Below are 12119 nucleotides of genomic sequence, written 5' to 3'. Positions count from 1 at the left end.
CTCTCGTAGCCACATTATATATCTATAATTTGTCAAATTCAGTTTCTGGTCAATGTTAACCTTCAGGGTGTTCTGACAGGTATTCAGCAATGGTAACACTATTAAATGTCAAAAGCCACTTGTCAGATTCTCTCTTATTCAAGATGGTCATTGCCTGACAATTATGTGGCATGAATGTCACTTGCCACTTGACAGTTCGAATCAGGATATTGTCCATACCTTGTTGCTCTTGGGCCTGGATTGTTTCATTATCTGAGGAGTTGGGATTGGTGCTGAACATTGCGCAACCATCAGCTAACATCCCCACTTCTGACGTTAGGATAGAGGGAAGTTCAATGACGAAGCAGCTGAAGATGGTTGAGCCAAGGACACTAGCCTGAGCAACTGCTGCAGAGATGTCTTGGAGCTGAGGGACAGAAATAGGACAATAATGGTGACTGCGGCAGGGTTCTGCCGGAGTTAATACTGGGACCACCGCTCTGTTTTAAGTTAAAGCCTCCGTCCCTGGAACCCTTCTTGTCAATCTCCTGTGTACCCACTCAAGCACCCTCACATCCTTCCTAAAGTGTGAGGAAAGGGACTGGTTGTAACACGATAACTGTGACTTATTCAGGGCTTTATTAGGTTGCAGGATGACTTCACTATTTTTGCACTCAACACCTCTGTTTAACTCTACGTCTAATCCCAAGATCCCATATGCTATGCTGATTGCTCTCTTATTGGTCCCATCACCTTTGAAGATCGATGCTAGGAACAGGAGTAGGCCCTTCAGCCCTTTGAGTTTGTTCAACAAGACCACGGCTGATCTGACTGCAACTTCAAATCTGCAATTCCGCTCACACAACTGCTTAACAAATATCTTAGGACTCTTGAATACAAGCAAACAAGAGACAGCACAGTAGCAAACCTCAGGAGAACTGTTACAATGGGACCCCACGAGAAATAGAAGACAGAGAAATGCGAGATGATTCATGATGGCAGCAAGAATGAGAAGATGCCAAAGAAGTGAAACAATGCCACTTTCTAACAGGTGTAGAACAGAGAGAACCAGGTACCAATATATATATGATAGCTGGCAGAACAGGTCAAGAAAATGGTTAAAACCAAAGGTGGGGAACCTTTTCATGTTGGAAGGCCGCATTATGTTAGTTGTAATCTAATAAGGCCGCATCCAAGAAACTTCAATTATATATTCCTCAAAATTCACAGTAGTTAGATTTTTACAAAATAATATGTACTAACTAACTAAAATAACTAAATCATGAGCATAGCAGGTGTTGAAATAGCCCTTATGACTTACCAATTTCTTAACTGTGGCGGTCAGTCTGTGAGGATTATTTCGCTGAATTTTCTTTTACTCTCTGGTATTTTAAATACATTCATTTTAAGATTAAAATAAAAATAATAAAGGTAAAAAAAAACATATTAATAAAAAATAAAAGATTTGTTCTGCAAAGTTTGGATTCATTCAAAAGGCCACACACAATGGCCCAGAAAGCCGCAGGTTCCCACCCCTGGGTTAAACGTTCACAAGATACCCTTGCCTTTGCTTTTACACAATCTATCTCAGTTAGTAAAGAGGTTACACTAAATTCGTTATAAAACGCCGGTCAGCTGGACAATCGTGTCAAACTCTGGGAAGCTCACATTTACATAGTGGTTCCTGGGATGAGAGATTTCAGAATATGGAAATACAAGACAGCTTTTTTTTTAATTTGATCGTGGACGTGAGCCTTGTGTGGCTGGGAAAACACATATTGTCAATTCATGATTTCCTTTGGGAAGATGGGGGTGAGCTGCCTTCTTGAACCACTGCAGTCCATGTGCTGTGAGTGGACCCACAATGCCATTAGGGAGGGTATCCCAGGATTGTGACCCAGCAACACTGAAGAAGCAGTGATATATTTCCCAGTCAGGATGGTGCGTGGCTTGGTGGGGGAACTTGCACGGGATGGTATTCCCAGTGGGAGGTACTCCATGGAATACAGAGGTTAAGGAGAGATTATAGAGGTGTTCAAAATCATAAAAGGTTTCAACAGAATAAATTGCTTCCAGCAGCAGGTGGGTCCGTTACCAGAGGACCACAGATCTGAAGAGAAGAGGAAGCAACATTGGATAAACAAATTTTATGCCAGGAAGTATTTTCGTCGACAATAAATGCCTGAAGAGGAATGCATCCCAGAAATAACTGTAAATCAAGAAGTGAGAGAAAAGGCAGAACCTAAAACAATTGCAATCACATGGTTCAGAAAAGGTTTACAAGAATGATTTGAGCTACAGGGAGAGGCTGAACAGGCTGGGGCTGTTTTCCCTGGAGTGTCGGAGGCTGAGGGATGACCTAATAGAGGTTTACAAAATTATGAGGGGCATGGATAGGGTAAATAAGCAAAGTCCTTTCCCTGGGGTCAGGGAGTCCAGAACTAGAGGGCATAGGTTTAGGGTGAAAGGGGAAAGATATAAAAGAGACCTAAGGGGTACCTTTTTCACGCAGAGGATGGTACGTGTATGGAATGAGCTGCCAGAGGAAGTGGTGGAGGTTGGTACAATTGCAACATTTAAGAGGCATTTGGATGGGTATATGAATAGGAAGGGTTTGGAGGGATACGGGCTGGGTGCTGGCAGGTGGGACTAGATTGGGCTGGGATATCTGGTCGGCATGGACGGTTTGGCCGAACGGTCTGTTCCCATGCTGTACATCTCTATGACTCTATGACATGGGAAACAGGACTTTGAAAAAATTGCAGAACAAAAAACTGACATAGGCAAACCAAACCCAAGACACTAACTCCTTTTCTCCCTCCACAGATGTTGTCAGACCTGCTGAGTTTCTCCAGTGTTCTTGGTTTTGGTTTTAAAAGAAGTGGCAAATGTAATGGTTTTAACTTTTCAAAATTCCCTAGGTTCTGAAAAAGTCCCATCAGAGTGAAAAATATTGAATGCAACCCCTCCTTCAAGAAAGGGAAATTGCTATATTTGAGATTACAGCAGAGCACTTAGAAAATCTCTATCAGACAATGTCAAGTTCAGTTGTTAACTTTAAAGGCATGTAAAAGAGCTATCCCAGAGAGCAGCAACGATTTCATTAAATAGGGGACAAAGCTCAAGGGCTGAATGGCTTCATGTTTCTACAATATGGTTTTGTGAAAGAGAAACTGTGTTTTAATAATTCATTAGAGCTCTTTGAGGATGTAACAAGCAGCATAGAGAAAGGGGAACCAGTAGATGTAATATACTTGGAGCTGCAGAAAACGTTTGAATACCACAAATATTTGGACAGTGAATTGGTTAATTAACAGGAAAAAACAAGAGTAGGCACAAATGAGTTATTTTCAAACAGACAAAACGTAAATGACTGGTGTGCCACAGGGATCAGTAACGGGATCTAAGCTATTTACAATCTATAGCAATCACTTGGGATAAAGGGACTGAATTATGATTGCTAAATTTGGTAATGGCACAAATAGTGGTGTAAGAAGGACATAAAGGTCAACAAAAGGATACAGGTCAATGAAGTGAGTGGGAAAAAATGTGGCAGATGGAGCACAGGGTGGGAAAATGTGAACTTTCCTGCTTTGGCAGGAAGATTAAAAATTATTTAAATGAAGAGAAGCTGCAAAACTCTGAGGTACAGAGGGATATGGGTGTCCTGGTGCATGAATCACAAAAAAGTTCAACTGCAGATACAGCCAGTGATTAAGAAAGCAAATGGAATGTTGTTGTTTATTGCACAGGAATGGAACATAATAGTCAGGACGTTTTGCTACAGTTGTACACGGTTCTTTTGAGACCATATCTGGAGCGCTGAGTACAGTTTTGATTTCTTTGTTTAAGAAAGGACACAACTGCTCTAGAAACTATTCAGAGAAGGTTCACTCCACTGATTGCTGAAATGAAGCGTTGTCTTCAAGGCAAGGTTAGAGGGGTTGGGCCTGTAGCCATTGCGGTTTAGAAGAGGGAGAAGGGATTTTATTGAAACATACAAAATCCTGAGGGGATTTGACAGGGTGGGGACTGAAAGGGTGTGTCCTCTTGTAAGAAAGATAAGAACCATGGACATAGTTTAAAAATCCTATTTCAGACGGAGAACTAGTAATTTTCTCAGAGGTTAGTGAGTGAGGAGGAGACAGAGTCATTGACTATTTTAAGGCTGAGTTAGGTAGATTCTTGACTGTCAATGGAATCAAAGAGATAGTGGGTAAGAGAGGAAAGAAGGAGCAACAGTCAGATCAACCAGAGTTACTAAATGGTAGAGCAGGCTTGAGGGGCTGAACAGCTTCCTCCCGTTCCTCAACAATATGCACATAAAATGGAATTAAATTAGACAATATTTGAAAGTGAACTAAACATACTTGTTGGGCTATGGGAACTAGTCAGGGGTCAGGACAAACTACATAATTCTTTAACGCAGCTAACACAAACACATGGAGTAAATGGCTATTCCTGTCCATTTACAGAGAGACTGCCCACGACCGACATTACACCGCACTACAGTCAGACCGCCAGTGACCGACATTACACCGCACTACAGTCAGACCGCCAGTGACCGACATTACACCCCATTACAGTCTGACCGCCAGTGACCGACATTACACCCCACTACAGTCAGACCGCCAGTGACCGACATTACACCGCACTACAGTCAGACCGCCAGTAACCGACATTACACCGCACTACAGTCAGACCGCCAGTGACTAACATTACACCCTGTTACAGTCAGACTGCCAGTGACCGACATTACACCGCACTACAGTCAGACCGCCAGTGACCGACATTACACCGCACTACAGTCAGACCGCGTGACCGAGATTACACCGCACTACAGTCAGACCGCCAGTGACCGACATTACACCGCACTACAGTCAGACCGCCAGTGACCGACATTACACCCCATTACAGTCAGACCGCCAGTGACCGACATTACACCCCACTACAGTCAGACCGCCAGTAACCGACATTACACCGCACTACAGTCAGACCGCCAGTGACCGACATTACACCGCACTACAGTCAGACCGCCAGTGACCGACATTACACCGCACTACAGTCAGACCGCCAGTGACCGACATTACACCGCACTACAGTCAGACCGCCAGTGACCGACATTACACCCCACTACAGTCAGACCGCCAGTGACCGACATTACACCGCACTACAGTCAGACCGCCAGTGACCGACATTACACCGCACTACAGTCAGACCGCCAGTGACCGACATTACACCGCACTACAGTCAGACCGCCAGTGACCGACATTACACCGCACTACAGTCAGACCGCCAGTGACCGACATTACACCGCACTACAGTCAGACCGCCAGTGACCGACATTACACCGCACTACAGTCAGACCGCCAGTGACCGACATTACACCGCACTACAGTCAGACCGCCAGTGACCGACATTACACCCCACTACAGTCAGACCGCCAGTGACCGACATTACACCGCACTACAGTCAGACCGCCAGTAACCGACATTACACCGCACTACAGTCAGACCGCCAGTGACTAACATTACACCCTGTTACAGTCAGACTGCCAGTGACCGACATTACACCGCACTACAGTCAGACCGCCAGTGACCGACATTACACCGCACTACAGTCAGACCGCCAGTGACCGACATTACACCGCACTACAGTCAGACCGCCAGTGACCGACATTACACCGCACTACAGTCAGACCGCCAGTGACCGACATTACACCCCATTACAGTCAGACCGCCAGTGACCGACATTACACCCCACTACAGTCAGACCGCCAGTAACCGACATTACACCGCACTACAGTCAGACCGCCAGTGACCGACATTACACCGCACTACAGTCAGACCGCCAGTGACCGACATTACACCACACTACAGTCAGACCGCCAGTGACCGACATTATACCGCACTACAGTCAGACCGCCAGTGACCGACATTACACCGCACTACAGTCAGACCGCCAGTGACCGACATTACACCGCACTACAGTCAGACCGCCAGTGACCGACATTACACCGCACTACAGTCAGACCGCCAGTGACCGACATTACACCGCACTACAGTCAGACCGCCAGTGACCGACATTACACCGCACTACAGTCAGACCGCCAGTGACCGACATTACACCCCACTACAGTCAGACCGCCAGTGACCGACATTACACCGCACTACAGTCAGACCGCCAGTGACCGACATTACACCGCACTACAGTCAGACCGCCAGTGACCGACATTACACCACACTACAGTCAGACCGCCAGTGACCGACATTATACCGCACTACAGTCAGACCGCCAGTGACCGACATTACACCGCACTACAGTCAGACCGCCAGTGACCGACATTACACCGCACTACAGTCAGACCGCCAGTGACCGACATTACACCGCACTACAGTCAGACCGCCAGTGACCGACATTACACCGCACTACAGTCAGACCGCCAGTGACCGACATTACACCCCACTACAGTCAGACCGCCAGTAACCGACATTACACCGCACTACAGTCAGACCGCCAGTGACCGACATTACACCGCACTACAGTCAGACCGCCAGTGACCGACATTACACCCCACTACAGTCAGACCGCCAGTAACCGACATTACACCGCACTACAGTCAGACCGCCAGTGACCGACATTACACCGCACTACAGTCAGACCGCCAGTGACCGACATTACACCACACTACAGTCAGACCGCCAGTGACCGACATTATACCGCACTACAGTCAGACCGCCAGTGACCGACATTACACCGCACTACAGTCAGACCGCCAGTGACCGACATTACACCGCACTACAGTCAGACCGCCAGTGACCGACATTACACCGCACTACAGTCAGACCGCCAGTGACCGACATTACACCGCACTACAGTCAGACCGCCAGTGACCGACATTACACCCCACTACAGTCAGACCGCCAGTGACCGACATTACACCGCACTACAGTCAGACCGCCAGTGACCGACATTACACCCCACTACAGGCAGACCGCCAGTGACCGACATTACACCGCACTACAGTCAGACCGCCAGTGACCGACATTACACCCCACTACAGTCAGACCGCCAGTGACCGACATTACACCGCACTACAGTCAGACCGCCAGTGACCGACATTACACCGCACTACAGTCAGACCGCCAGTGACCGACATTACACCGCACTACAGTCAGACCGCCAGTGACCGACATTACACCCCACTACAGTCAGACCGCCAGTGACCGACATTACACCGCACTACAGTCAGACCGCCAGTGACCGACATTACACCGCACTACAGTCAGACCGCCAGTGACCGACATTACACCGCACTACAGTCAGACCGCCAGTGACCAACATTACACCGCACTAGTCAGACCGCCAGTGACCGACATTACACCGCACTACAGTCAGACCGCCAGTGACCGACATTACACCCCACTACAGTCAGACCGCCAGTGACCGACATTACACCGCACTACAGTCAGACCGCCAGTGACCGACATTACACCGCACTACAGTCAGACCGCCAGTGACCGACATTACACCGCACTACAGTCAGACCGCCAGTGACCGACATTATACCGCACTACAGTCAGACCGCCAGTGACCGACATTACACCGCACTACAGTCAGACCGCCAGTGACCGACATTACACCGCACTACAGTCAGACCGCCAGTGACCGACATTACACCGCACTACAGTCAGACCGCCAGTGACCGACATTACACCGCACTACAGTCAGACCGCCAGTGACCGACATTACACCCCACTACAGTCAGACCGCCAGTGACCGACATTACACCGCACTACAGTCAGACCGCCAGTGACCGACATTACACCGCACTACAGTCAGACCGCCAGTGACCGACATTACACCGCACTACAGTCAGACCGCCAGTGACTAACATTACACCCTGTTACAGTCAGACTGCCAGTGACCAACATTACAGCCCACTAGTCAGACCGCCAGTGACCGACATTACACCCCACTAGTCAGACCGCCAGTGACTGACATTAGACCCCACTACAGACAGACTGCAATGACATTACACCTTAATGCTTTCGAGCAATAACCTGTATTTGAACAGCCCGACAATGGTCACTCTCCACTACAACACTTGCGAGAGGATCTGCTGTTATACAGATCCTTCCTTAACCTTGGGCAACTGAAAGGATGTCACAGCCAACAATACACAGGCGTGATTTCCAAATGAGGGGAGAAATCTGGAACTCCTTCCCCCCAAAAAATGATACTCAACTGAACATATCAAAACAGACACTAATAGTTGTTTGTAAGATAAGAATTTTAAGGGCTGTGGAGCCAAGATGATCAGATACAGTTGTCACAATGAGGCATGATCCCACTGATTGGAGGGACAGGCTCAAGGGGCTGATTCATCTCTTCCCTTTCCCAAGCTCGTTTAGTGTCTGTCCCCAACAAGTTGAACTGATAGAATGACTATTTCAATGAGTTTGCACAGATACCATGGGCTGAATGGCCTCCTTCTATACTGTAAGATTCAATTATGTAAAGTTTGTGAGCAGACTAACCAAAAGCAATTCCTTACCAGCCTCAAGCAGCAACTGGATTGTCTGGTAGTCGTCAGCCAGGACGGCATAGTGCAGTGCGGTGCAGCCACGGAAACTGGCACGTGTGTTCAACCGGTTACTGAACTCATCCTCTCTGGTCACTAGCACTGTGGGCAAAAAAAAATGGCAAACATCATTATAAATAATGCCTCTGTTGGTTTTAATAGCCATGGAGAAATCTTCAGCACAATATCAGGTTGATGGTCGTACTGCACTAATGATGGAGTGCCACATTGTCAGAGGGTCAGCACTGAGGGAATACCACACTGTCAATACTGACCATACTTTAATGATGCTTCACTGGTTTTTGAATGCTTCGGGATGCCGAGGGCACAATGGAAATGTCAGTTTTTCATTCCCTTGCCTTGCTCTTTTTTAAGAGGATTGCTCCCAGCTCCTCTGGTCAATCACAGCCATTCACCCCTGGTAGCATGAAGTGAATCTTCGCTGCTATCCTGACCCTGGGCCTTGACATCCCAAAACCAAGAGAAGGAGTGACTATTTTGGGTCAGGGAGGGAGGAAGGATGCACTAACATCTTGCCAGATTTTCAGTGACTATGTCTCCATGGGGTTCCAACTCTATAGTTCCAATCTTCATGAATTTGCCTTTAAGGATTTCACAATGAGAAAGAAGACCTAGAAACAGAAAACCAAACATGACACCTGGAAGTGTAAGAGGCTGTGTGCGTGTGTTTTTAAAAATTATTTACTGGGCGGAGACCCCTTTTATTTCAGACGTTGAAAGTGTAACGAACAGCAGTTGCCACGGAAGATGAATATCAGATACTAGCAACCACCGCTATAAAAAGATTAAAACATTATTGTTGTTTTCCCCCATGGTTCGACGTGACAGAGCAGTCATCATTTGTAAAAAATGTCTGTGCATGAGATAACTACAGAAAACTCAATAAAGTGTCAGCTGGAGAATCCTGCACCATCCATCACCTGGAGCTGGCTGGAAAATTTCACTTCTTTGTCTCTGCAGGCACTGAAACAGATGCTGGCAATATTTCCGTAACATTTGACAATTAAAAACAAACAAAACAAAAGAGGAAAGAGATAGAGACAGGGAGAGATATAGGTAGAGGGTAAGAGAGAAAGAGAGAGGGCACAAAAGATAGAGACCAGCAGTTTAGTGCAGGAGAGAAGAGATGGAAATAAATAATTGAATTGCAAACAAAAATAAAATAACTCTCCTGATTTCATTTGTTTAGACAGATTGATTTTCCTATGTTTTAAAGTTATTCGACTTGAATCCAGTTTCTTTTCAAAATGAAGTCGGGGTAGGCGCCTAATAAAAGACTTGCCCAAGTACAGTGGACTGAATGGTATCTCCTTTATTGTCTGAATTTAGATCAGGTCTTGTCACGTTTATCGCTTGGAACAAATTATGTTGATGAGCTACGTTGGAAAATTTGGCAGCCATTCTATGCATGGCAAGATCCCAGAAAGGGGTCTCTCCTATTTGTCGGATTGCTTTTCGGTTTTGTTTTCAGATGAGACATTAATGGGGAGATCAAGGTCTGTGATAATTTACTTCTAAGTGTGTCTGTGCTGAGCACATCCAATTGTGGTACATTCGGGTTCAGCAGGATCATGGTTGGTGGGAGGGAGAGCAATTTCAATCAGAACCCCCCGGGTTACTGGCAATTCCCAGTAAGTACTGAACCAAGACAGGGATCTTTTTAATGACACTGCCCCAACCTGTAAGGTTACAACATCCTCCTCATCCACCACTGGGAAAGCAGACCTTCCTGAAATGAGGTGCCTGGTGAAGAATCTGTTACTGAGATAGCACCATCCCTCAACACTAGGTCCCTTTGCACTGTAACTTACTCAGTGCACAAACTCAGGGTGGTGATGGCAAAAAGGCATCTTGGACCTCAACGAATGAAATGAAAAAGTTATCACCATTACCTGTTGAAACTTAAGAATTAAGAAAAGTAAAGAGGAATGACAAAAAAAAGAAAGTGAGTGAAAAGATAAATAAAGTACATAATGAGGAATAAAGCACAGGACTTTAGACTGGAAGAGAGTTCTGTGAGGGTTTTGGGGAAACAGGATTCCAGAATGTCTGCAGACTTGAACGACAGGGTTCTTATAAGAGGGGTTTCCATTGAATGCCAATCGTTTGAAGGGATAGATGCCCCTGTTAATGTGATGCTGGCTCAACCATCCCTACTTGCCCTTGGGAAGATGGTGGTGAGCTGCCTGCTTGAATTACTGCAGTCCATGTGCTGTAGATAGGCCCACATTGCATTCGGAATAAGGTGGACTAACTGACCGTGCAAACCAGGGTGGATATGATCTCATTGCCATTACGTAAACATGGTTACAAGGAGATCAAAACTGGGGACTTAACATTCGGGGATATTTGACCTTTCAGAGAGACAGGACAGATAGAAAAGGTGATGGGATAGCACTGTTATTAAGACATGAAAGGAAGATAGCTGTGAGAGATGATCTAGGCTTCGCTGATGCAGAATCCATTTGTTGGGGGTAAAAAACAGCAAAGAAGACATTGTTAGGAGTGATGTCAGACCCTGAAACAGTAGCCAATCTGTGGGAAAAGCTATTACTCAACAAATCATAGGAAAATATGAAAAGAATACAGCAATAATTATAGGTGACTTTGATCTTTATGTTGATTGGATTGACCAAATTGAAATGGGTAGCTACAACAACAAATTCAAAGTGCGTTAGGGATGGTTTGCCTAATGCTATTTCTTTAGTGATGGGGATAGTTCCTAATTCCTCGCTAGTATTCTTTAGTACTAGTTCTTTTGTACTAATGGGATGTAAAGACTGAGGCAGAATATCTGGTTAATTCCTCTATTTCCCCAAAACTGTCTCCCCAGATTCAAAGGAGCCTCTATTCACCCACAGCGATTTGGTTGACTCTCAACTGCCCTCTGAAATGGGAAAGCAAGCCATTCAGCTCAAGAGCAACTAGGGATGGGCAATAAATGCTGTTCAGCCAGCAACTCTCACATCCCACAAGTGGATTAAAAAAAAACAGAGAGGTGCAACTTGTGTCAATTTGCAATTCACAGAATAGCTCTCCGTCAATCCAAGGTTGACACCTTGTTAAAATGAGTACCATCAAACAAGCCATTAACTGGTGAGCAAATACCAGGCCTATATTGAGTCCTCCACTCTGAGTTTCAAAACTCCTTTCCTAAAGGCCAGATTCACAGTGGAGAATGTATTATATATATTCTCATATCATGTATCATTGAGTTTGGGGATTTTTGAGTTCAAACAGTGACATATGGGTGTTCTGTGTGTCTGAAGACGTTTATAGAGTCATAGAGATGTACAGCACGGAAACAGACCTTTCCGTCCAACTCGGCCATGCCAACCAGATATCCCAACCCAATATACTCCCACCTGCCAGCACCTGGCCCATATCCCTCCAAACACTTCCTATTCATATACCCATCCAAATGCCTCTTAAATGTTGCAGTTGTACTAGCCTCCACCACTTCCTCTGGCAGCTCATTCCACACACACACCACCCTCTGCATTAAAAGGTTGCCCCTTAGGTCTCTTTTATATCT

At 46.0% G+C, this 12119-nt stretch overlaps 1 protein-coding gene across 1 annotated transcript in view; it reads right to left on the bottom strand.

Moving 5' to 3' along the window:
* Window positions 1-12119, bottom strand: part of clpb (ClpB family mitochondrial disaggregase) — a 128396-nt gene that overhangs the window by 81076 nt on the left and 35201 nt on the right. Inside the window, exon 5 of the mRNA XM_043686858.2 lies at window positions 8537-8665. Coding sequence (XP_043542793.2) covers window positions 8537-8665 — 129 coding nt within the window. The remainder of the gene's footprint in view (window positions 1-8536; window positions 8666-12119) is intronic.

Source organism: Chiloscyllium plagiosum, unplaced genomic scaffold (genome assembly GCF_037043375.1).
Source record: "Chiloscyllium plagiosum isolate Xiang-an unplaced genomic scaffold, Cpla_swu_hap1 HiC_scaffold_6, whole genome shotgun sequence".
Classification (NCBI taxonomy): domain Eukaryota; kingdom Metazoa; phylum Chordata; class Chondrichthyes; order Orectolobiformes; family Hemiscylliidae; genus Chiloscyllium; species Chiloscyllium plagiosum.
This window is presented reverse-complemented; position numbering and strand designations above follow the sequence as displayed.